This window comes from Lissotriton vulgaris, chromosome 6 (genome assembly GCF_964263255.1).
Source record: "Lissotriton vulgaris chromosome 6, aLisVul1.2, whole genome shotgun sequence".
NCBI classification, from domain to species: domain Eukaryota; kingdom Metazoa; phylum Chordata; class Amphibia; order Caudata; family Salamandridae; genus Lissotriton; species Lissotriton vulgaris.
The window spans coordinates 678,622,152-678,649,824 of NC_141694.1; the positions used below are offsets into that span (position 1 = coordinate 678,622,152).

The 27,673-nt window shown below is 45.2% G+C and overlaps 1 protein-coding gene across 1 annotated transcript in view; it reads right to left on the minus strand.

Annotated features, from left to right (window-relative positions):
- The window catches only part of GRIK2 (glutamate ionotropic receptor kainate type subunit 2), a 1,496,154-nt gene that overhangs the window by 667,507 nt on the left and 800,974 nt on the right, over positions 1-27,673 (minus strand). Inside the window, exon 10 of the mRNA XM_086926667.1 lies at positions 25,877-26,083. Within this exon, the coding sequence (XP_086782793.1) occupies positions 25,877-26,083 (207 nt within the window). The remainder of the gene's footprint in view (positions 1-25,876; positions 26,084-27,673) is intronic.

A 27,673-nucleotide genomic window follows, 5' to 3' on the forward strand; every position in this document is an offset into this window, starting at 1 on the left:
ATAGAGGATGGAGAGATAGCGGAAGCAATCAAGTCTATGCCCTCTTCTAAGGCGCCTGAAGTTGGCGGCTTCCTGATAAAGTTCTACAAGATCACAGCTCAGCGCTCTATTCTGCTACTGGGGCAACTATTTTAGGAGGCCATCATCCAAGGACACCCAATACAGAAATGTACCCAAGCCTTGATCTTGCTGATTCACACAACTGAAAGGCACCACTTCCTCTGTGAAAACTACCACTTTTAAACATAGATGTGAAAATCCTGGCTAAACGTTTGGTGAACCAATGGAAAAAAACATTCTGTCACTTGTCCACTGTATCCAAGTAATATTTCTACCAAGCCATTTACCTTGCAATCATCTTTGAACTTCTATGCCATGTCCTTTGGAGAGCTTCTCCCAGAATACCGAACAGACAGCCCTTTCCCAGGATGCCAAAAAGGCACTTGATCAGGTCGTATGTGACTATCTGTACAGACTGTTGGGGAAAATGGGATTTGGCTTGACCTTTCTAGCCTGGATTCCGTGGCTGTATCCTGCCCCTAAGGCGGTAGTTTTCTGCAGTGGATTTTACTCCTCTCCCCTTAATTTCTATAGAGGTACCTGGCAGAGCTGCCCACTTTCCACCCAGCTATTCATTTAGGTATTGAAACTCATAGCTATCCGAAGGTCCCCTATGATCTAAACTGCGGGAGATTAGAAGCTGCTGCTATATGCTAATGATATGCTACTGGCTCTGGCATCACCCACATCCTCTGTCACCGCACTGATGGGCATTGTGGACTTTCTATTTATAGTGGCTAATGCATCAATTGGGTGAAAAGTGAGGTGTTCACCATTACAGCAGCCACAGTGGTGACCTGCCTCATCAGATTCAGCTTCAGTGGATGCCTTCATGAATGAAGTACTTGGGAGTCCAAATTAGGGCTCCCCTCACCATATGATGATGGACAATATTAAACTCCTCACCAATTAAATGCTAAAGGACTTTGCCAAATGGGAACTTCTCCAACTACTGATCTGGGGCAGAATTTAAACAATCAAGATGGTAGCTGCACGAAATGTAACTACAACGTCTGCATGCTGCCGACACCACTACCTGTATCCCCCCAAAGGCAACGGGATTCTCAAGTGTGATGATACATTTTGCATGGGGAAACTCCACTGTATGGTACGACCCTCACTTCGGCCACTGCTCTAGCGACAGGATGCCTGTAATGGTGACAGTCGCGCTTTACAAGTTCTTAAAATAATAAATAAATAAATAAGTCCTCAGCTGCTAACCTTTGTCTCCTGGTCTTCAGTAAAGTTTTTATCATTTATTGTTTACAGATTAGACTGGGCTGCAGATATTTATATACACATCTCAGGTATTCTAGCTATCCTTTTTGGATGGACCACAAAGATTTAATTGCGAGATGGTACCATTTCTGTTATTTTCCCTGTTAAGATACTTGTTACATGCTCGATTTAGACTGTGCTCCTGTGTAAATGTACTACTGTGTGGCAGCAGAGTATTATAACTACTGTCAATGTATCATTATATCGACATGTTAATTCACAAATAAAGTTTTTTGGGGAAAAAGAAATTCCCTCTTCTTATTCAAGGAAAGAGAGATTTTACCTGTGAGTGGAAATCTTCACAAGGACAATTCTATCAGTATGGTGATTCTACTCATAGAGTCAACTCTTCCCGCTTGGTTGCTGGGTGGGGGTCAACTGCCAAGTTTAGTGAAAACCCACAGACACTAACATTTGAAGGCATTTCCCACCATATCATTTTTAAGTTACTTCTGTTAAGAACAGGAGTTAATATGTTGACAGAACTGCAAAGGAGTAGGAACACCTCAAAATGTATACGTGGGTAAGGGATTGGGTTTCTCCACAGGGAAACAACTAACATGATTTAACGTGCAAATCCATTGTGGTGGAAATATGTATATGACTATGCCATTGAGAGGAAATTATGCATATGAGTGCTCCTGGAAATATGTGACAATCAAATTCTCCAAAATTACTTCTAGAAATCTTTCAAAATTCCACAATTTTCTCAATAAACAAGTGTTTTTTAAATAATTAGGCGTAGGCCCATATTGATACATTTTTGGTTGTTTTGACAATCATTCGCTTGATTTTCCTCATACTTTCACCGATGATCATTTCTGATTGAAATGCTATAGCAAACAATATTATCTACTGAAATCCTTATATGGAGTTCCTCAAGTGTCTGTGCTCATCATAACCTATGTTCCTGCCTTAAAGTAGAGGATGTGGTGCAGCGGACAGAGCTTACAACTCGGGCGCTGGGGATCCAGGTTCGAGTCTCAGAGTCAGCTCAACAAAATGTGGTTCTGGGCAAATCATTTAATCCCTCTGTGCCCATAGACAGTGCCTGGATGCCCTCATGGGTGATAAGCTGCGCTATATAAATATACTAATAATTTTAAAGATACACAAAAGTGTCTCCCTCAGCACTCTGTTCACTTTTCCTTATGGCAGGTACACATTTCACATTTTCCTTCTCAACTGACTGTTGACAAGGGGTAAACTGAAATGAACAACTGAAACACCAGACTTGTCCTTTGTCCATAAAAGTTCCCAATTTCTTAAACCCTTTTGCAAATGTGACTTGCCCTTTCAAAAACATGTCATGATTTTTCCAAATTCAAGGCTCCTCCTAACTTTTTGATGTCATCCCCTGTGTTTATCCATTAATTCAACCTGTGTCCCTACATGCCAACACCTAAATAATCATCCATCCCACTGCAAAAATGAAAACTGTAATGATTTGCCTTGTGAAAGCCTATTCTCTTTCCCAGAACTACACTGAACCTAACGTAGTAACTTAAAATATAATTCACAAATCTTACACTGTCTAATTTTTCCCCATCATATTATTATACTCACCTTTCTCATGAATCATGTTTGTATTTAATTATTTTATTGAATGCAAAGAATCCCACAGTTAGTCTATGAGAAAGTATAGTCAAAGATTTTGATACATTGTTCCACAACACGAGGAGGATACCAGAGAAGCAAAACAACAATTTTTTTAAAAGAGAAACTTGCCTCACTTTTTAGGAAGGTGGGCCAAGCTCAAGACTTAACTCTTACAAAGTTATACATTCAGTTAAAATAATATTAAAGGTTAAACTCAATTTCACTTATACAAATATCAGTTAGCTAACTGCCGCAAAAATATTGTTAAAAGTGTGCTGAAGAATTTTAACTGTTTTCAGTTAAAGTCAGAGCTACTATCAATTTTTTCACACATTGAAGGTACCAATTTTTATTTTTTGTAAGTGCAGGGAAGGTCAGAAAAATATATCTTTGACAATAACAGTCTTTTTAGCAAACCTAGAGAAATATTCAGCAGACTCACAAATTTGTGTAGTCTGATAGAGCTTGAGAACTTTCTAGGTGGATATTTACCTTTCAACAAAGACTTTTACATGGAGCTCAAAACTCTTCAGTGCAGAAGGTCTTGCTGTCTATCTACGACTAAGGCTCCACAGAATTATATAGGCTAAGGAGGAGGTGTAAGGAGAGAACATGTTTGGGGGTTTAAGAAAACTTCAGTTAGAAGGAAGCCCATAGAGCTGCCATGTGGGTTATGTCAGTATAAGAGTGGTGCTGGTGCTTCTTTCATGTCTTAATTTGGGTATGTAGAAATATGGTAGGGCTTCTGGACAGTAATAGGTTTTCACTGCAATGATGGTCAGTAAAAAGAAACTCCTAAAATTAATCATTCTAACAATGATTATGGAAATTGGCAACCCGCTACTCAAACCTTTTACAATACATGGTCGTTACGAATACCAAAGTTTTGACACTACTTCCATAGAGGTTTTGACTCTGAGCAGGAAACCACTTTCCTTCCATAACTTACCATTGCGTCTGCTATGGCTCACAGGTTTTCTCCTGACACCACTTTTGCCTAAGGGCCACATGTTTAATACCCTAAAGGATTTGGTTTGAGATTTCAATCACACACAACAGACATGAGACCATTTTCAAGTGTTTCACTGCTGCCCCAAGTTCAGTTCATGACAAGTCTGGAGCAAGCAAGACCAGTTTCTATGATTCTGTTCTTGAGGTGAAACTGCCACAGGCTACAGTTTAGTATATTTCTTAAGAAATTCACCTAATCATGGCAGTGCAAGATCCATGCCTTCAATCACCATTTCTAGCCTTATTCTACAACCTAACCCCTTTAATTACAGCTTCATGTGTTCAAAATCATAAGGAAATTGCTTTGGGGCTCCTCATCACGCATTTCCTTCTATTGTGAAGGTTTCTCATATCTTTCGCTACTTATTAAGAGTTAGCTGACCTGCTCTCCTAAAACTGAAGGTAGATTGAGTAATCAGCCTGGGCACTGGAATGTGTCAGTTACTAGACCTGGAGGCGATTTTCTTTGCTGACTAATCTAAGCACAAGGCCTGTGCTGCCTTTGCCTTACCAAGAAGATTCTTGGGCAGCTTAATTAGAATTTAAAGGGATAGTAATGAGACCATTAGCAGGGAGAAGTACATAACTTCACATAGTAACTGATATAAAGTACCATTGTTAAACTCTCAGATCAAGATGTTCCTAGTTAGAATATAAAATTCAAGGTATGTGCCTTCCATGAAGGGTATACATATATTTTCAGATGTCTGTGAGGTCTTAAAATATTTTTTACTTTTTTTTAGAGACGTAATGGCACAGTAGCCTGTAAGATATGAGTGAAATATGTGCATTCAAGCTCTAAATAAAATGCATGAATGGGTTAGAGAACAAAATCTTCTTTTCTTTGCAGGCCTACTTTAAAGGTAAGTCGTGCAGTATGTGCTCAGAGGCACATGGGGGGTATTTTTTCCTTTGGGTCCTATATAAATGATACCCTTGTGTATATGCCTGCAAGCCTCAACTATGCCAGACCATGTTTCTTTCCAGTGGGAAAGAATTGTATTAATTCACACAGAAACATGGACTCAGTAGAGGTCAAAAAAGAATGGCACAGAAAAGAAAACAATGCCAAATTACACTGGGTGATGTAATTATACCATCAGAAAAACTACACCCATATCTACTACCTTTCTAGAACAGAAATACTTGCTGAAATTCACACACTCAACATACAAGGTGCATTATCAGAGCAGATACAAATCTCCAAGCTCTGCATTTAGGTGAAATAAATACCCACAGTAAACCCCTTGAGCTGTTGGGGTGTGCTAGTTTATTAAATATCACTATTGAGGGGGAATTGCTGTTGTAGGCAAAGACTGAAACTATGTCACCCTATAAGGAATACTACCACGATGTTGCCCATGCTTTCCACACATCAAGAAAAAGATTGTTGCTGGCTGTCTTCTTGGTGGTATTATTTTAGTAGTAGGGAATTTGTTTCTGACCTTTAAAGGAGATTTTCTGTACTGTTTGTCACTGGCTTAATTATGTTTGAGCAGGAGAACACAATGGGCTGATTTAAAAAAATTATGTATGAGTATGGGGAGCAGCACTTCAGGGTACTCTTTGTAATTTTAATGCCTTTGAGAATCTTCCCTGAAACGTCCAACTCCCAATTAGTAAAAGTGTAAAGAAGGCCCAGTCCTTTCTATTTGTACTAATTGTCTATGACTATTTCCCGAATTTTTCCTATTTTAGACCCATTTAATATTTGTATGGAGGCATTCACAAAGGTATGGAAGAGTGTATGAAAGAGTACTACTCGAGTGCTACTATACCTACTCCAAAATGCCCTTGCAAATAAGCACCCCATATGTATACCATGTTTCAATCAAGTGAATCAGTCAAAATGTTGAAAATGATTTTCCTAGCACAAGCAACATACGATAATGATGACTCCATTTCAGTCTCTTTCCTTTCTTTACAATTGACTATACTGCAACCTGCACATATATTCAACACCACAAGTCAGAACCTTTCTTTACATACCCCATTTCACGGATTCAAAGCTTTCTATGAGCAGCCAAAGAACATTACTTCAGTGACTGAGGCACAAACAGACCTCACTCATGACATATAGTTTCCATCACCTTTTACTAAAAACGTTTTCTGAACGAATTCCTAATTATTTTTACTACCTGTGATTGGCCCTAGGTGACTCACTGAACTAAGTTTTGTTATGGAAGATGCTGTGAGCAATTTGAATGCTACCACATATGCCCAGTTAACTGTTCTGATCACCATAGTATACAACTGTGACCATCATAAAACGTCACCCTACCCCACCATCACCATGGCAGATAGTAAGTTTGTCACACAGCATGTCCTGGTCCTTTGTGAGGAATATTCTGATCGTTTTGATGGTGATATTGCTCTTTTCATTGTTTTGTATCATATGCTCAAAAATCTTGTCCATGCAATGGTCTGTCTACATTATTTATCATCAAAATGTACCTCTTGAGTGTCATTAATTACAGCTATTTTGAATTAATAGGTGGTATAATTTCAGTTTCCAATGCACGTTATTGGCTAATTAACCTTTTATTTCTAGCTGGAAAAATCTATTTGTAAACCTGTGAATATCGAAAAAAGAATAAATTCACCCATAAATGCAACACACAGAAAGTGACCATAATGACTTATTTGCTTAAGAAGCACATACGCCTTACTAATATCTCTAAGTTTACTACAATAAACAAAATTCAAGAAAATAGGTTCTCAAGCTTCAGGAATCAAATCTGGTATGTATAGCAGAAGTTTCCTCTGAATGTAAATTTAGGGAAGATTTGTTTGATCATTTATACATGACAGTGAGATAAATGTAAGCACATTACTATACGTTCGATGTTATCTAGCTTACATCAAAGCCTGTGAATATTAAACCACAACACCAAGACAAATGAGTTAATTAAACTTCCGTTGAAAGTAGGGGGTCCCAGTGAGCAAGAACATACAATTACACATATAATAGAAAAACTAGTAAACAGAGAATCATTACCACTACAATGTTTTAATCACATTATAGGGAAGTTGCGTGACTGTATATTCAACAAAGCGTATACAATTATCAATGTATTGGTGCCCCTGAGGGTTGGGGGGGGGGGAAAGGAAAGTGATGTCGTGGAGGTAAAGTGAAGGGAAGGATAAGTGACAATAAAAGCGAGATATTGATCAGATGATAAAACCGGAAAATCAAATGTTCAGTAATAAACAAACTAGACCATAAATCATCATTGTAATTCCAACATAGCACACTGGGACCCCCTACTTTCAACGTTAGCTACCCAGGTCCCAGCGACTCTTTGGGTCAACCCTGTTCTCACTTAACGCGTTAATTAAACTTCCAGCAGTCCAGAATTAGAGTTAATAGTTTAATTTAGGTGGAAAGCAGAGAGATGATTAGGGGTGGTAAAGAAGTGCATTGTTACGTGGAGGGCAGCAATACATCTTGGAGATACTCTGAAACTTACTGGCTTGTAATGCAGCAGTTAGAATATTCAAGTGGAAGATCACAAAAACATTCACCAAGAAAATATACTGGGTTTGAGAAATTGCTAAAGTAAGTCCTTGTTAAATATTAGGGCCACTTAGATTTGGAACAATAATACATTTCCAAACTATGTTACATTATATGCACCCTTCCCTATATATGTATTTAAGAGACTCAACTGTGTGCACTGGAAATGAATCAAACTAGTAGTGCACATCCCTGAGCAGATGTCAATAGAACTGTATATACCTAACACAGATAGATACTCTTCAATTTGTTTTTGCTTCCTGAGTTAAATGAGTACAATTGTGTATTAGAATCTGTTAGACCTAGCAGTTTCTGATTGGCAAGGACGATCGAAGCCTGTTAGAATCAGCACCAGCCTGAGTACGGGATAACATTCCCCCGCGCAGACAAAATGTTGTGACCCAGGAATCTGGCACACTTCTAAATCTGGAGAAATGTTTCCCCTCAGGCGGAGTTGAGAACTGCCATAGCCCCTGACTTTCAGCTGCAGGTGCCCACAATGCACACAAAACCCGTAGGCTTTGTTACAATGTTCTCAACAACAAAGTACCTTGTGGCGTAGGTCCAGGGAGAGGGAGGCAATGACCTCGGACAGAGGCCACATTGTCAGGCACTCGTCCTCCTGATCTGGAGGTCAAAAACAGTCTCAGCTCACGGCTCAGGTTCCCCCCAACACTCCTCAGACACCATACGCTCTGGAGCACAAGCTAGCACAGGCTCCCTTGGATGCAAGCACTAGTCTCTCGGACTCTGCAAGCTTCCCCAAATTCCTCAAACTCCTTACTTCTCTTCATCTCAGGTGGCCGCTGATCTTTACAAACACACTCCTCTGCACAACATGATGATGGTGTACGTCAATATGGTCCTTGTCCAACCAACGTTCACTTCCACTTGTTTCTGCCGCACCCAGTGCAGTCCTTATGATCACATGAAAATGGTGAGATCCTTTGTGTCACTGGAATCCTGTGGACAGGAGGCCAGCTAACCGGCCCTTGGAGAGTACTTCATGACCCTTACCACAACAGTTGGCACTAAGCTGCAGGCCAGCATTATCCAGGCAAAAACCACCAAGTGATAGTCCCATTCCTGGAGGACGACAAGCCCCAGGCCAGCACAATTCTGTGGATAAATCAGCTGCAGTATTTCCTGCCCTAAGGATCCCTCATGTTGATGTCCCAGCATCGAACCAGTGTAGTATGGTTCCAAATCCAAAAGTGTCTCTAACTGCTGAGGCCAGAGCCCCAGTAGTTATACCCACAATGGCCTTTGAAGATTCACTCAGTTCAAGAGGCTACCTTTGAAATGTACAGGCCCTCTCTAAATTCTGTCTTGTCTGCCACGAACCCTGGGAGGCTAGATCACTATCCTAAGTGGTGCCATAACCCTGACCCTTGTAATGCAGGTGCCAATTCCACCCCCACATAACCATCCCAGAAAGACCCCTCAAAGTTAGAGGTCTGCAGTTTACCTTGAGCCCAACCTCCATGGAAACACAACCAGTGTTGCAGGCACACAGAGAAACATTTGAGATACATGTCCCGGGTGTATGTCTTAACACTTGACAAGGGACTTACAGCTAACAAGAATCAGACAATAATGTATATGATGAGCACAGCCCTTTGGCACTGAACGGTAGTGTCAAACGCACTCAAAGTGCTAAGGCTAGCATTCAGTTCTGTAGAAAATTGGGAAGGAGAAACCAAAAAGATGAGGTTAAGCACTCTAGAAAGGGTAATTTCCAACAGATTCAAATTTGGTAAAAGACACATGATTGATTCATTTAGTGAACATACTTTTAAAACAGAATCCTCTATATCATATTTCTTTAGTTACATTAATTACATAAGTACTTAACACATTGCCTCTAAGTTAAGCCTCTCTGCTTTGTGACATAGCTACCAGGGGGATGAGCTCAGGTTAATTTAATGGCTATTACTTTCGGTGGATATTCAACTACTCAATTAATACCCCAATTTCTAACATGCCCAATGAGCCAAGATTCAATTGCCCAGCATTTCCAGCTGTTATTCAGATTATTCACATTGCAATAAATTAACTGTAATACCTTAATAATGAGTCGCCAAGATATTGAGTATGATGTCTTTTAGACATTCAACCTTGAAATTTCTCTTAAAGTGGTTTCTAAAAATAAAACTAATGTTACTTTTGTGCTAAATGTGCTTTCCCTTTTCCACAGCCTCCAATTTCTCACCACACCTTCTTCCCTGTTGTTACATTCCGATCCATGCACAGTGCCCTACCGAGTAGACCCCACAGTCTCCCCGAGGACCTGAAGCGGGCGCCCATACTCATCTATGATATTGCCCCAATAAAGCTTGGGGGAACCACACAAGTGTCTCCATTTCCCAGATAGACCACTGGCCTTAGCCCCTCCAGGCTGACCATCCTCGTTTCCCCGCTCCCAGTGCTCAGAGCAGTTGAACAGCAAACAGGAGTTCTTCAACTCCCCCACTAGACCACCAGCTGAAAAGTGGCAGTCAGTCCCAGAACTCAGTGGACCACATGGCCATAGGCCACTGAATGATGCCACATGTATTATCCGAGGATCTCCTAGAGACGGACGGGGTACATGCCTAAAACATAACCAAACATCGGTCTGTGCATCAAAATAAAGAAAATAAAAATGAAAAATGTGCTATTGTGTCAGCCGCATCAAAGAAAAGCTAATGTGGGACACCGCTGTTCCCCATAAGACAGTGGGGCTGGTAACTGACTTTGCATGTCTTGTGATGTGCTGCTCTGGAATGGCAGGGGCACCACAATGAGGTTATTGCATGGTTCTATGCTCTGCCAGGGGGAGCAGCAGGCCTTCATAGTTGCCCTTGCACCAAGAAATGTTGTCACCATAAGCCTCCTAAGGTATGCATTAGAGAACCCGGTAGAAGCCAGCCCTAGAAACTAGACAATGTCTGGGCTGAAGTTTTGTTGTACTGTTCTGGAGTGTTTTGAGGTTTTTGTATGAGGATTTGAAGATTTTGCTAAGGAGCTTGGTTTAACATAAATTTTGATTTTCATTGCAATGTATGTTATAAGTGAACCGTATTGATGGTGTGTCTTTTCTGATCATATGGACTTTGATTGTGGTAATGATCTGATATTGTTAATAAATAATGAAATGCAAATTCTTCTTGGTTACCTGCTTTGTGCCTTATAGGAAGTATGTTAAAGCTCATGGTAAGGGCTTGTTGACAGTGAATGGCAATTAATGGTTTTGTGGTGTAATGCATTCTAGTGTTAATTTGGGATAAAATACCTATTTTTCATTACTAATTGACTGTGAACACCTTGTGACAAGGCCAGAAGGGCTGGCATTGTATTATCACATTCCTCATATATTTGGCTATGGGCACATGAGGGTTATTGTGCTTGTACGGGTTATAGTTTGCAGGCACTGTAACCTGTAATGGAGCGTCACTCCTATGGGGTTTAGAATCACTAAAAGGTTAAAATTGCCTATTGTGATGTAGTTATAGTTGCACCCCTCTGTATTTTGAAAAGCCCTTGAGAGGGTTTTACCATGGATTTTCTTACCTGTCTTCTTATATATATGTTTATACTTTGTATTTAGTTTTTCATATATCAAAGTACTTTTCTCTTTTAAAGAAAAAGCTGTCACTAGGCATTGATTTACATAGTGTTATTTACTGTACTGTTGTTTTTCTAGCCCACAGCACTACCCTGAGTAATCCTAGCATTACACAGCCTCGCAACCTGGAGAATGAAGTGGTAAAAGGGGAGGTTCGGTCCAAAATCAGTGGTCCGCAGTGCAGGAACCCCAGTCACTAGGAGCAAAAGACCTTGGGTATCCAAATTGCAGCAGAGAAACCTTTAAGGGCCAGATGTAGGAGCCCTAATACCGGTCGGTAATGACCGAATTCGGCCGTTACCGACCGGTATTAGACTTTTCTAATGTAGGGGGCCTATATTTTACAGATTCTGTAAATTTACCGAATCGGTAAATTTACCGAATCGGTAAAATACCGAATCAGTAAAATACCGAATCGGTATATTTACCGATTCGGTAAATCCAGATGTAGCTGGCACTTCAAAGAGTGCCACAGGCCCTTTAGGCGTCGGTATTTACCAGCCAATCCTATTGGGTGGTAAAATACCGAATTCAGGTGTACATGCACATCTGTGCATGTACACCTGTGCCATGTGACACACAGACATGCCCTTAGGGCATGTATATGTGCCACATGGCACACAAGCCTGGAATTGGGGTGCTACAGGGTGTCAAAGTGACACCCCGTTCCCCCTTGCAGGATTCGGTATTTATCGATTCGGTAAATACCAAATCGGTATTTCCCATTGATTCCTATGGGCTTTAAGGCCCATAGGAATCAATGGGAAATACCTCGCTATTTACCGAATCTGTAAATACCGAATCTTACAGATTCGGTAATTGTAAAATAAAAATTACCTACATCTGCCTCCTTCCTATTTACCTTCTCTTAAATACCAAATCGGTAAAATTCGATATTTAAGAGTAGGTAAATCGGAATTACCTACATCTAGCCCCAAGTGCCTTACCGGGTTCCTCAGGAACTTAAAGTAAATCCTGCTTTGAATTTTCTTGCTGCCATGTGAGCCTCCAATTACAGTGTGTCCCTGAGGTTCACAGGATTTCACCAGCTCAGTTGGGCCAAATAAACATGTTTTGTTGCTCATTGCTCCTGGTACATGCTCAAGCCACAAATGTTGCAGTTTGAGGTCTCCTATCCTCTAATCGTTTGAATGTTCTTTCTTGACAGTTTGAGGTGCGTTTAAAAGCCCATAGGCACTGGTGCTTCCTATTCTTAACAACCGTGGGCCAGAAACAGATTTAGGCTTGCCCTCTTCTCCTAGCCCTTGGTAGTTTCCTACCTGGGGTCTTCCTGCTGCAATGTCCTTCAGTCCCAGAAATAATACTCCCCCTAAATGTACTCGGGAAGTTCACAGGCCTTCCACCACTTGAAGGTGCCTGTGTATCATGCATAAGTATTACCCAGTCCAGAAGCATCTACAGCCAGGACCAGACCACATATGTTCAAGGGAACACCCTACTTTATGGGCGCCAGCAGGTCATCTGTCTACTGACTTTAAGAAAGAGATGGGAAGGTAGTCCTTCTAGCTATGGAGACAGAGTCCAACAAAAATTATAGACGTACATGTTCAGAGTGTCCCTTAACCCGTTACCGGCGGCGGTAATTCCGCCGCAGTGCGGGCGTTTCCGATCGCGGGTGGAATGCCGTCGGCCAATGGCCGACGGCAGCACTGGCGAGGTAGCGTTGCCGTCGGCCATTGGCCGACGGCAGCAATTAAGGGGTTAATACTAGACAGGGGGTGATCTACAGCTTGGAGCCAAGCTTCATCTTCTGTTTTTCCTCCAGTACTCAAGGGATCTTTCCTGTGAAGGAGTTTAAAATAGAGGTATAGCATTCTAGAAGGTGGGAGTGCCTTCCCAATCCAGAGACAGTACATTGCCCCTCAACCCCTGACTGGCAGATCCTGAGAGAACCCCTGGGATGTCCGAGTTAGAATTTGTTTCGTCCATTCAAGACTTTTAAGGAAACCCCTGAGGTGTCTTGTGCCTGAGTCCTACCTTTTATCATTTTATCCCTTTTCCTCTTAGGCCAATACTTTCCCGAGAGAGTCAGCTAAGCACCTTTTGGAAATGTCTCCCTCTCCCCTAAATATGTCATATATTTAAAACTTAAATAAGCATAACTTATGCAGGTAGACTAAAGTCAACTCCAAATATATGCTTCAAAACCAAATTTTGTAGTGAAAGACATGTTAATGGCTCTCCTACATTATGCCAATCAAAAGTCGAATTTTAAACACATCTTACCCAAAGTTTAAATATTAAAGACTACAATGTAACCAAAAAGAAAGAAGCAACATTTCTTTTTGGATTCCCAACTAAATTATATGACCTTAGCAGGCCACTAACAATTTATTGTGCGTCAACACAGCCACCGTGTTAGCTGGCTTAGTCAAACAACAATCTTCTACCCTCAGCCCAAACACAAATGTGCACATGCATCTACACCCGCGTAGTTGCATAACCAGTGCAGAGCTTCTTACTCCCGCTGTGCAGCAACTGACTCTTTTAAAAGGTGAACAGTGGCAATTACAGCTTAAAATTATTTTAAAGAGAAGTTCAGTATGAGAGAAACTCCATTAGAGAGACTTACTAACAACAGAGGTCTTAAAACCTCAAGCTCCTGATTTAGCGTAAAAGCTGATCTTGCTTTACACAACACTTAAATCCTATCTCGACAGTGAAAACATAAATGTGCACTTTGCACATGCCTAGAAAAAAGACACTGAAACTGAGAAAAGGTGATAAACCAGCACTGTAAAATCATGCTTGATTAGGTAGAAACAGTGGAATTAATCAACTAGAGAATTTAAGATGTTTAAGTCACTGATTACCTTGTATTCATTAACGGAGATGTCATAAAAACTGATGCTAACTTAACATTGCTATTGACTTCATTGCAGGGTGTCCTAACAACTCGATATTGGTAAAATTCCTTAACTAAATGTGTTAGATGTCTGAAATTTTCAGTATAAGTGCTTACCTTGACAAAGAACATTTGTGTTCAGGAACGAGATTATTTTATTTAATTTTTTGAATTAATTCACATGTTGCTACTTTTTGAAATAGCGGCAGTAGGCCCTTTGTGTGTGAATGGTGGGAAAATGATTTATTTCGTATATCTGTGGAAAATAGCAAAATAAATAAGCTCTTTTTCAACTAGTCTGTGAGGAAGGAAGGACAGTCGTTTCCCATGTGTGTGAGAAAATATGCCGGAGTAACAGTTGTACCTGGAAAGATGGAAGGATGATCACATGATTATCAGACCATTGTGGACCAAATATATATGTCATGATGATAAATTTTAACTATATAATACTTTGTTCAGGAGAAGGAGGAGGATGCATTTTGCTTTTCACATTGCAATTCTTTTGATGTGCCTTTTTGAGGAGACCTTTGCCTCAGCTCAGATGACCCCATTTCACTTTTCCTTACCTTCAACTTGCCTGCTAAACTTACTCTTAAGCCCTTTTCCTATTGCCCTTGCTATTGAACTTGCCTATTGGACGATTTGGAGCAGTTTGGTGAGAAACCAGACTTGAACTTTCCTGATTTATGCTCCATTCCCCATGGAGTTTTCACCTAGTGGAATTTAACTTGATCCTCTTGCCCATACTCAGAAAAACTTTGAGAACCAACTTCTTGCTTTGTTGGAGCTAGAAATTTTTTTGTTTACAATTTTTTTTTCTTCTTCTGGATTTTCTTATTTAGGGATAGATTATGTCAACTAGATGTGGGATTTTGCATATCAAACTGTTAGATTCATGACTGAGCTTCTTAAAATGTTACATATAAGTATTGATTTTGGATCTGTTCTGTTCATCGAATTCGTTATATGTTTTTGTTAAAACCATAAAAGAAAAACCACTGTAAAAACAGTACATAAGACAAAATTCATAGCAGCACGTATGTAAAAACATTCTACGCAGTAAAAATAAGTAAATGTACAAGTTCTAAGTTATATAATTATGCATCCAAGGTGCCCCGTATAAGAACTACAGCTCTCAAATAATTTACATTTGCCATAGCATATTTATCTGATAACATCTGTAAACATATAAAAAGGGGGCGTGGCTTGAGCGCCGAGGGAGATGGCGGCGTGAGCCCGGAGCTCCGTGCCTCTTTCCCCACAATACTCCTGAAAACGGGGCCAGGGTGCCCGTGGATGCCCCGGAGCCGGTTGCGGACCTGAGGGAGACTGGCTGGGCGAGATCTGGGCTGCTGGCGGCACTGCAGCGCCGAGATCGGCCGCCGATCGCAGCGACCGCCTAAGTGACGGGGGAGACGGCGGCGAGCAAGATGGCGGCCGCGACGGAGCCTTAACTGACCGAGGGCTGCGCTGCGGTCCACACACCCGAAGCACACGGTGGGGGCGCGGCCGCCGTCTCGGACGATCCCGACGACGATACCCCCCGCAGCGGGAGGAGCTCCTTGACCCTCGGCTGCGGTGCGCGGCGACCGCGACCGCTAGATGAAAGGGCCGCCAGGTACGCCACTGCAAGCGGAGCTCCCAGGCGGCTCCATTAGCCAGGAGACCAGGAGAGCGGAGCGACGGACTACGGCCCAGCCCGGGGCACCGGACTTGATGGCGGGTGAGCGGGGGCAGCCCTGAGAGGTGGGCCACGAGGAACGGGACCTACAGTAGCACGGCCCGGGGCCCCCCCCGCCCCCCACCTCCTTTTTCTCGTCGCCCCCCCGCCACGAAAGTGCGATTGGTGGATGGAGGCATAGCGGAGACGCCCTACAGGCCAGCGGAGGTCCCCCGGCGGCGCCAAACTCCCGATAGCGCGCCACACTTGCGCCGCTAGCCCAGGTGAGGGGAGACGGAACACCATAGTCCCCCCGGGGGGCGGGCTGCACAGCAGGCGCCGCTTCTGGAGAGCCGCAGCAGAGCAGTGGGATCCCGTGGCGCACAGGAGCCGGCCACGTGGCTGAGGCCCGAGGGAAGAGAGTGAAATCATCCACGGCCCCCGGGGGGCCGAGAACCACGACAGGCGCCACTGCTAGGGTGCGACGTCTGAGAAAGCGCGACCCCATAGCGCACAGAGACAGGCCGCGAGGCCGTGACCCGGGGGGGTCTCAGCCAACCGGGCAGGCCGAACAGGACGAAGTCAGCCACAATGGGGAAGCCGAGGACCAAGGCGGAGGAGGCAGTACCATCTGAAGCGGCGGAGGGAGGCCCCACCGGGCAGACGGGCCTGCAGTGGTTACAGGACCGGATACTGGAAGCCATTACGGCCACTCGAGACGCACTCCACAACGATATTGCGCAAGTGGCGTCGGGACTGGGCTTGCTCCGGGCGGATCACGATAAATTGAAAGACAGGGTCAAGGACGCTGAAACGGTGATCAAGGGCCTGGCGCCGGCTCACAAGGTGATGGAGGGGAAGCTAACGGACGCCCTGGACCGCATACGCACCCTGGAAAGGCGGGCGGAGGACGCGGAAAATAGAAGCCGGCGCAGCAATGTACGGATCGTAGGCGTACCGGAGACGGAGGGGGCGAGGGACATGGTTGCCTACATGGAGGAATGGCTGAAAACGGTGGTGGCGCCGGAAGGGCTCTCGTCATTCTTCACACTGGAGCGTGCGCATAGAGTCCCCTCGGGGCCTCCCAAGCCCGGACTTCCACCCAGACCGATCATAGCCAAGTTGCTCCATCACAAGGATAGAGACTTGCTCCTGCGGAAAGCTCGGGAGGATGGCCCCTTCCAGATTGCGAACAGCAGGGTCACGCTTTTTCCGGATTTCACCTTCGAGACACAGAAGCAGCGGGCCTCCTTCCTTACCATCAAAAAGGAACTGCGGAATGAGGGGATTGCCTACTCGTTGCTTTTCCCAGCCAGGCTCCGAGTGGTGGTGGACGACAAGGCGAGCTTCTTTAACACATCAGCAGAGGCCTGGGACTGGTGGGAGACATACAAAGCTGGGACGGACGGCGCCAGAGCACAGGAGGAGCGGGAGAAGGAGCGAGAGCGATCGCCGCAGCGGCAGCGGAAGTCGAGGAGGCTGAGGAAACGAGGGCAGGGGAAGATGGGACCGACGGCCTCCCAGACTGAGGCAGAACGGCAGGCCGCACTACTAGAAGTGGGAAAGCTGAGTCGAGCGGAGGGCCCCGGTTCTGGGGGGGCCATGGACTCGGACACTCTTCTATCGGCCTCAGGCTCAGAATCGGACCTTTCTGGGATTCATCGGACTGGAGGGCCGCTGGTGACACCGCAGATGGCGGACGAGATCCTGAATGTCTGAACTGCTGGCAGAAGACTATGGGTAATGTTTGGAAAGCTGGGAGGGAGACACATGCCTGGGTCTATAGCGGGCGCCGGGGCACACCGGGGCACTCGTGGCAGGAAGGACATGGGGAATTGGGGAGGGAGCGAGGAGCTGGGCGGCGTAGCCCCCCTCTGGCCGAGGCCGCACTCCGTAGGCCCTTAAGGCACCCACGGCTACGGCTGTGTAGTTAGGACCTGGGTCATTCAGGTGTGGGAGTTTGGATGGGGACTGATATCTTGGTATTGGGGCCTGTTCTGGGGGAGGGGGGGGGTTCCACAGTTGGGGATTGTTTAACCTTTTTGAAGTCATTGACCCTGGGTACACCACGGGTAGGCCTGCTGCATTGCTTTGTTTTGTTAAGGGGGGACACCACCACCACTGAAGGGCGGGAACTGGAGGAAATGTGTCGACCGGATCGCTGGGACAATGGCTAATGTGAATAACTTGAACTGTATTACCTGGAATGTGCGGGGCCTACACACCATGCAGCGCAGACACAAGGTACATGCCTATTTAGTGTGGAGGGGAGTGCACATCGCCATGCTGCAGGAGACGCATCTTACACGGCAGGAGGGGGCAGCGCTGCAGCGAAGGTGGCGGGGACAGGTTTTTCATACCAGCTACTCTGCATATGCTAGGGGAGTATTAATCTGGATTAGAGCAGGCACACCTTTCCAGCTCACGCGCCAATGGGTAGACCAGGAAGGGAGGTATGTGGTGGCGGAAGGGAAGCTGGAAGGTAGAGATGTGGTCTTAGCTAGCATTTATGCCCCGAATTCGGACCAGCTGGCCTTCCTCACGGCACTATCTGGAACGCTGGCACACGCACTGGCGGGCCCGGTCCTGCTGGGGGGTGACTTCAATTCCATTGCGGACCCCTTGTTGGATAGGTCCCATCCCCCCCTGCACGATTCCCCGGTACACAGGCTATCTAGAGGTAGGAGGGAGTGGCAGGAGAGTTGGGAACTGACGGATGTCTGGAGAGGGCAACACCCGGCGGACCGAGATTACTCATTCTTCTCCGGACTGCACGACTTGCATGTCCGTTTGGACACGATACTCTGCTCCCGGGGGGTGCTCCCATGCGTCACGGGATCGGAGTACCTGTCGAGAACGATCTCTGACCATAATCCACTCCTGGTCCGGCTGGCCTGGGTGGCGGAGAAACCCAGGATCCCGATCTGGAAACTACGGCCTGAGACCTTAGAAGACCCCCTATTCGAGGCGGCCCTGGCGGAGGGGGTGGCCTCATATTTCGCGGTAAATGAAGGGACGGCGTCCTCCAGGGCGATGGAATGGAACGCCTTTAAGGTAGTAGTGAGGGGTATCTGCATCAAAGACTATGTAGGGGTGCGAAAAGTGTTGCTGGGCGATCTGGATAAGGCGGATACTAGGCTGAGAGAAGCGGAAAGGGAACGGCCCGGACACCCTGAACTTCAGGAGACACTCTGTGCAGCTAGGGAGGCGGTGGCAGTCGAGGTGGAGAGGCTTCGAGCCTTTGACTTCAAGAGGTATGTGCTGCGTTCCCATGTGGACGGCGACAAGGCGGGCACGCTTCTGGCGTGGCTTTCGAACCCCACTAGACGGTACACTCCCATACTCCAACTGAGGGGTACGTCGGGTGTAGTACAGCACACTCAGTTGGGCATAGTTGACGGCTTCCGGGAGTATTACGAGGGCCTATATAAGAGTGCCCCAGGAGACCGGCCGGGTCTAGCAGTACCCTTCTTGATGGGTCTACCATTGCGACGACTAGAGGCAGAGCAGGCAAACGACCTGGGCTCGGACATTGAGTTAGGGGAGATCAGGTCGGCGGTGCGACGCATGGCACGAAACAAGTCGCCGGGAATAGACGGGCTCCCCATAGAATTCTATGGCAAATATCTAGATATCCTGGCCCCAAGACTGTTGACCGTCTATAAAGAGGCCAAGGCAACAGGCCACTTACCGCAGTCAATGCGGGAGGCATTGGTGGTCCCACTGCTGAAGCCCGGTAGGGAGAGTAGTGACCCGGCGTCCTATCGTCCACTCTCCATGCTCACTACAGACTATAAGATCCTGAGCTCCATTTTAGCAGCGAGGCTCCTGCCACATATGACGGACCTCGTGCACGAGGACCAGAATGGCTTTATTCCAACGCGCAACACCACAATCAACATCAGAAGGCTTATCCGCCTCATGGACGGATTGCGCAGTGGAGCTGGGACGGAACTGATCCTTTCGGTTGACATCGAAAAAGCCTTCGACAGTCTGGAGTGGGACTACCTCTATGCAGTAATGGAACGGTTCGGGCTGGGGACCGGCTATATTCATTGGACGAAGGTCCTTTATGCGGAGGCAATAGCGAGAGTACGGGTGGGCTCAACGGTGTCCCTCCGATACCCGGTTGAACGAGGCACTCGACAGGGTTGCTCTCTCTCGCCGTTGCTATTTGCACTGGCTATAGAACCGCTGGCGGCTCAGGCCCGGACTGGGCGGCACTTCCGTGGAGTGCAGGCCCGAGACGGGCAACATTTCATCTCGCTGTATGCCGATGATCTACTGCTATTCCTCCAGGACGGCGTTGAGGACTTGCAGGGAGCGGAAGCGCTGCTAGAGAGTTTCGGAGAGATGTCTGGCCTGAAAGTCAACTGGCCCAAGACGTGCTTGTTCCCACTGCGGGAGGGCGCTGCCCAGCCACACCACCGATCGGAAGTAGCTTGGGAGCCTGCCTGTATTAAGTACCTGGGGGTCCAAATTTACCATAAGACGGAGGACTTGCTAGAGGGCAACCTGGGGCGCTGTGTGCGTGGCTTGAGGGGCTGCATGACCTTCTGGGCCACATTGCCCCTATCGGTGGCTGGCCGGATTTCCTTGCTGAAAATGGTTGCACTGACAAGATTATTATATTATTTCCGGACGCTCCCGATCTGGCTGCCTGGCTCCTTCTTTAGACTACTTAAATCTCTGATCACGACTTTCATTTGGGGAGCAGGACGATGTAGAGTGGCGCTAGCCACGCTCTCTCGCCCGAAAGATGAGGGGGGATTAGCGGTCCCGGACTTCGAGCTTTATTACCTAGCGGCCCAGCTGCAGGTCTTCACGCAGGAGGTGGCAAGGGTGTTTCGGGGTCCGGAGGATGACATCTTGCGGGGAACGCCCAGGCACGTCCTGGCTTATATCACTCTCCAACAGCGGCTGGACAATAGGGACTTATCGCTGGAGCAGCGCACGTACCGCCAATGCTGGAACCGGGCGCAGAGGAGAGCCGGAATTCGGCGCCCGTACGCACCGGAGATCCCTCTGGGCATGTTAACAGCCCTACCGCATGGCGGGGACTGGTCACGTCTGCAAGGCTGGGAAGAAGCGGGAGTACAAGTAGTGGGGGACCTGTACGAAAACGGCGCGCTGCTCCCGTTTCAGGAGTTAATGGAGCGCTTTGACATCCCAAGAGGGGGGTTTTTGCTTCACGCGGCGGTAACCAGGGCAATGCAGGCCCACTGGGGCACGGTGCTTGAGGAGCCCGAGACGGCGGCAGCGTGTCAGTACACTATGATGGCGGCGGGAACACTCAAGGCAGTAACATGCCTTTACAATCGGATGTTAAGAGAGAACATTCCTCCTCTTGCATCTCTGAAAGCCAAGTGGGAGGCGGATCTGGGTAAGGACATGCCAGACACGACATGGGCACAGCTGGTCCGAAGGGCCCGCAACAGCACAAGAAACGCTAGATTCCAACTAATCCACTACTACATATTACATAGGGCATATATGACCCCGGGTAGAATCAGGCGATATTTTGGTGCGGAAACAGCGTCCTGTCCCCGATGCCTAGATGAGGGGGCCGAATTAGTGCACATGCTGTGGGCGTGCCCGGCCCTGCGGAGTTATTGGCAGGAAATAGGGATGGTGCTGAACGAGGTAACTGAAAGGACCATAGACTATGGACCAGCGGAATGCATCCTGCACTGGTTTCCCCATACCCCCAAAAACAAACTCACGAGCAAATTCATTGATATGGGACTGATGGTGGCTAAGAGGGAGATCACTAGGAACTGGAAGGCGAGGATGGGGCCAACTCCGCGGAGGTGGCGGCAGGAATTCTTGAAGTGGGCGGCGGCTGACAGCTCATATAGGTACCAGATTGCGCGCAGGTCCCCTAGCCAGACAGCGGCAGACACGGCGACCTCTTGGGAAGTAATGGTACAGGCACTCCGGGACAACGAGGCAGATGAGGAGGAAGAGGCCCCCGAGGCAGGAAGGGAGACAGAGACTAGCTGAGACCCCGAGAGCGTCAGGTACACAGGAGGACAGGCACTGGTACTCCAGGGACGATCGCTATGAGTGCTTTAGATGGGTGGTGGTGAATGGGGTGGGATAAGGGGGGGGAGTTCTAGGGTTTTGCGCAGGGGGGGGGGAGTTGGGGGTTAGCGCATAAGTTAAGTAGGACTGTAAAAGTAGTCATGCACACGATCCGGACACCGATTACTCCTTTGATCTGGACGTCGGGCATGTGAGAGCAGAGATATCATCGCCGCCCGACCCCCGGGTTGTGGGCATAACGGCTGTGTACTGACCACCATTTAATATTGTGTATCTGCTCATTTTTATGGAACTACTTGCACATGTATGAGCCTGTACAGGCATGACTGCAATAAAAATTATTTAAAAAAAAAAAATAAAAATAAATCTGTAAACATATAAAAATACGGGGAACTTGTAAAAAACATTTTCCTTTTAGAACAGGTACAATAAGAACCCTCCTTGGTTCAGAACAGAAAATATAAGACATCATAAAGTGCATGGACTCTTGAAGGGATATGTTTATCACAATTGCAAGGACCCAGAGAAGTTAGATCAAAACATCAGTTTGGAGTAGCAAGTATCAGGTGGAGTAAATTAAATTAAATTGGAGTCGTGCAAGCAGGTATCTATCCCTAATGTTTTTTACAAAAGTTTAAGTATGGCTCCATGTTCAGTGTGGTAGTTGTCAGAGAATATTTCTTAATTGTGGGTTTCAACAGCTCAACCCTTTCCCTAGAAACGTTTACCCTTTCCAAAAAATGGTCCTTTACCCGTTTGTAGTCCCCTCTGCAGATATCCTAAGGGTGGATAAACAGCTCCTTCCTTCCAAGATCAGAGAGAGAATTCCGTACATACCTAAGCCATGGTATTTTATAGGCTGATCGAGTACCATGTGATCCTTCATAATTAATCGACTCAGAACCAGCTCCTGCCTGGACCAAATTCTAACCCAACTCAGCACAGGGCGCAAGGAAATCTGCTCGCTTAAATACCTAACGCCTGACTCTTCATGTACACAGAAGGTCGATGTACTCTGAGGCACAGAGGGTAGGTATCTGAGAAATTAATTTTCCACCACCTTGAGCTCACATGGGTCCAAAAAGCCCCAAATGTCGCTCCCATACAAAGCTTTAGAAACACACTTGGCTTGACTCCTTGACTATCCTCAAATCATTGAAGTCCGGCTTTTCATTAGATCCCTGTTTGGCCAGTTTGTTAGCCTCAGTTGCTGAGGTTGTTAATTCAGAGGTCAACACTTTGATTAATAAGACTCTTCAGACCACCATAGATCCCCTAGATTGAAAGCAGGCCAAAGTCCTGCCTCTGTTGAAAAGGCCTTCTTTGGACCCTTCCCTTCCAGCTAGCTACCGCCCTATCTCCCTTCCCCCGGCCGTGGCATATGTTTTTAAGAAAGCTGTAAACAAACGGCTTAATAAATTTGTTGAAGTGTCTGGATGGCTCCACCCAGCTCAATCGGGGTTCAGAGCTACGTATAGCACAGAGACGGCCCTAGTTGAAATCCCAGAAGCAATTAGAGAGTGTTTGGACGCTGGTGGAAGAGCGGCTCTGGTTTTATTAGATCTCTCTGGTGCCTTTGATACCGTGCCTCACTCTTGGCTATTGGCCCGTCTCTTGGATATCAGTATCTCTGGTGCAGCCTGGAACTGGCTCAAATCATTCCTGGAAGATAGATCACAGCAAGTTTGGCTGCCCCCATCCTCATCGGCTCCCCAAAGTGTGACCACAGGAGTACCTCAGGGCTCTACTTTGAGACCTCTCCTCTTCAACATATATGTCACCCCACTGATTCATGTGGCTGAAGAGCTGGGGGCTAAGATCATTGCCTGTGTGGATGATACCCAGCTCCTCTTTACATGGTGTGAAAATGTCTCATCTCCTGCTCGTGCTAGAGCTTGCCTTACAGCAGTTTTCCATTGGCTCCTTTCTGCCCAACTTAAGTGCAATGAGGATAAATCTGCAATCGTCTTGAATGGCATTTTCCCTCCTCAGTTTAGGGAATCGCTATGGCCGGATGGCTATCCTCTGCCCATCTCTGCGGGTCAGCCAGTCAAAAACCTTGGGATCTGGCTCAACGAAGATCTCCGGTTCTCTACTCAGGTTAAGAAGTTAGCGGGCAATGCTTTGGCACCCTTAAATCACTGGGGAAGTTTCTTCCCCTCTTACCTAGAGCAGCTAAGGAAATGGTTACCCGCGCCTTGATCCTTTGACGTATTGATTACATGAATGCTTTGTACATTGACCTGCCAGGGCACCAGTTGAAGAACCTGCAGGTAGTTCAAAATGTGCAGCAAGATCTCTACTTAACATCCCCGGGAGATCCAGCAAAAAGCAACGTCTGCATGACCTTCACTGGCTCCACATGGTTGAAAGAGTTCAAGTTAAAGCGCTTACCCTGGCGCATGCAGCCCTGTATGGTTCAGGTCCGCTTTATCTCAGGAAACGTTTTGGGTTTTATGTACCTGGCAATTATCCCACATTTCCGCCTTACCAGAAGCAGTGGCAGTTCTTTGACCTACAAGGCAGCAAAGGCCTGGATTTCCCTTCCTCTAGACCTTCGCGCCACTCAAGATCGTAAACTTTTTAGGAAATGTTTAAAAACTCTGCTTTTTATCTAACTTTCTTTGCTGATTCCTAGTTCCCGTCCTTTTGGTTGCCGCCCCGGGACACTCTTGAGTAGCCATGCGCTATATATATGCCAATAACATAACATAACTCTTAACAAGGGATTGGAGGGGTCTACGTCTGAACCTAGCAGCGAAGCTAAACATTTCCGGTATAGTCTTCCTGAGCTCCTGACCTTTAGCCACAATCAGGGGCCTCCAACTCAAATAGGAATCATATAGCACTCCCAAGTAGGGGAAATTGTCGACCGTTGCCAATAAGTGCCCATTCAGGCTAAATGTTTTCGTTCTGGGTTTTTTGGGCCCCACCACCATGACATGGGATTTGGCGAGGTTGACTGAGAGGTCTAAATCCCGCGAAAAGAATCAAAAGTATTCAAGAGGGTTTGTAGACAATCGGCTGTTCACGTAATCAGGACTGCATCATCCGCATATAACAGTATTGTACCAATCAATGGGCATTGATTTTGGATCTTTAATACAAAAAACAAATTCTCTAAAGCTGTCTGAGTCTTATTGTGTCTAATGCTCTCTCCGTAAAAACAATGCTGATTTTAAATGCATAACAGAGATAGTTACAGACTATTTTCAGAACAACAGGACATTTTGCTCTTGTTCTGTGTAGCCACAGCATAGCTTTTGGCTTGCATTATTCTTGTTAGACTACTCTTCTTTAGGAGTTTCGGTCTACCAATTGCAATATTTTATTTCTATCGCATGGTTGATCACCAATTTGTGAGTTAGCTACGTATTATTGAACCTCATTGGATAGTTGACATTTGGACATCCTATTTCCACACCCCTCACTACGACACAGGAAGGTCCATTGAAGGACCATCGCCTCTGAGGTGAAGTATTTTACTTGAGTAGAAATCATACCCATGTGCGACCAATAGGAGTGTTAAGGTTATGTTTCTAAGTGTATTGGCTTTCGTGCAACACTCCAAAACCAAAATATCTGACGGTTGGGATGAGTGTCAGAACTCATATCCTTACTAAAGGCTCTTATATTTAAAAACTGAGAAAGAGAAAACATTTGAAAAGTTGAGACCACCTTCAAAACAATAAAGAAATGGACACATGCATGATAAAAGGTATTGGAAAGGAAGGACGGAGAAGATATAATGGCACATCTATATGGACAGAGAAGGAAATGCTGAAAGAGCAGTGTAAATTAAAGTAATAAAAGGAAATTATTGCACTTTTCTTCAAATTATTGAGCAGGTATATGCATTTTTCCATTTCCAAAAGTGTCACCTGAGGACTGTTTCTATTAATGCTATACAAATGTGCGCACATCTGTCATTACAAATGACATTGTGTTAATCACTATAGCAACACTACAGATGTTAACGGACTGTAATTCTTGTGAAAACATGCTAATTAGAGTATGGTCTGCATTTTTAAAAATGATCCTCATGACTGATGCAAGTCAACTGCGATGTGAAATCTTTTGTTCTAAAAATATGCCAGAGAATGACCTGAACTGAGGTCAATTGGGTGCTGATTCTTACTCAAAACTGAAATATAAACAATTGTTTCTAATTTTTTCCATGAATATATATATAAAGGTCTGGTGGATCTAAATTGAAAATCTGCTACTTACATGATCCATGAGCTCACGGACCATCCCATTCCATTGTACGTTGGCATCATCCAGGGCTCCATATTTGCCATCCTCCACCAGCCTAATCTCGTAAGTAAATCCAAGAATGGTGGCCAGCTCTCGAAGGAGGTCGATGCAGTAGCCCTCAAACCGATCATTTCCATATAATGGCTTATCTGACTTCTTGAACATCACATATGGCTCTTCCTGCGGGAACAGAAACGAGAGGGGCATTTAATTGCACTGCTTATAAATTCTTCGCGACCAAGGCATGCCGACGGCATGCTGTATCTTATCACTTAAGGTCTTAACCAAGTAGGATATTTTCACCTTGTGTTCTTCAAAAACAAGAAGTCCTTTAATTTGCCACAAAGATTAACAGCCCTGATGGCACAAACATCATTGTCGACCATCTGAAACATATTTCCAGCAAATAACTTATTAATGCCAGATGAGTTAAATGTGCATATGCATAAGGCTTGAAAATAATGCTCAGTTTAACAATGTGGTTAATTGGCAATTGAAATATTTTAATAGCTTTGCTGCAGTTTTGATCTCTGTGTCACCCTATGCTTAAGGGACCCCATATTCCAATTAGTGAGCTATTCACACACAACACAATGCTGACTCTATATAAGGATCTTAATTACCCGTCTACTGGTGGTCCAATGTCATCCGACTGGCAGGCATTTTAACTTCCGTCCGCATACAAGTGTAGCATAATCGTGTTCCATTTTAATCAGCATCTGCTTATGCCATGACATTAGCTCAAGCAAATAGGGTACAGTGTTCAGCTATAATTTAAAGGCATTCACATTTTGAATTTGGCAAATATGTTTTTTTCCTTTGCTGCTGGTAAATTCAGTTTATTTTGTTTATTGTTGTAAATTTATCTTAAAACCATTCCTTACAACGAATAAGACCGCTTTCAATCTAAAATGCTTCCCACATGATCGTCTGTAAAATGACAGACATAAACTAATTTAGCGGCACAAACACACACAGATATATGTGTGTATATATATATATATATATATATATATATATCAATGACAAAGGCACGCCTCCCACAAAATCAGAGAAGCGCAAGTCCGCACACAGGTTCCATAGTGAATAAAGTTGATTGGCAACGCGTTTCAACCTGAAAAGGTCTTCTTCACAGCCTATTACCAATAGTGCCCAACTAACTTAAGAAATAACCTTTCAGGTCAATGAAAAGTGAAAAAACGCAATAGCACAACGTTGTCTGGAGTGAGGAAGGATCAGAAAACAGACTTGTCTGCCATAAAATTTCACTTAAAAAGATCCATGCTGTGCAATTTAGATTGTCACTGTTATTTCCGTTTAAGCAATCCTTAAATTAAAAATATGAAAAATAACGATATGAATAGTACAATCGTGCGTTTGAAACCCCTGATAAATGCTGAGTGGCACATTAAGGATAGGGCACCCTGGTCCTGCTATCATCGTTCCTATTGGTCCCATATCAGGATTAAGCTTTACCAAATGTGCAAGCCAAGTGGCTACTAGCTCGCATATCAGGACAGATAAATTTTCATAACAGTCAAGTGACTAATCAATGAGCCAGAGCAAGGTGCTAAGGGAAAGATATATATTCACATCCAGAATCCAATAACTCGAGCTCTCAGGATTCGTAGAAAAGATAATTTTCTATTGCTCTAAGTTACGCGTTTCCAAAGAAAAACTTCCATGATCACACAATGAGCCTTGTGAATAGCGTGCAATACATAGACTGGGTACTGTGACCATAGACATGGAAAACAGACTGACATTACA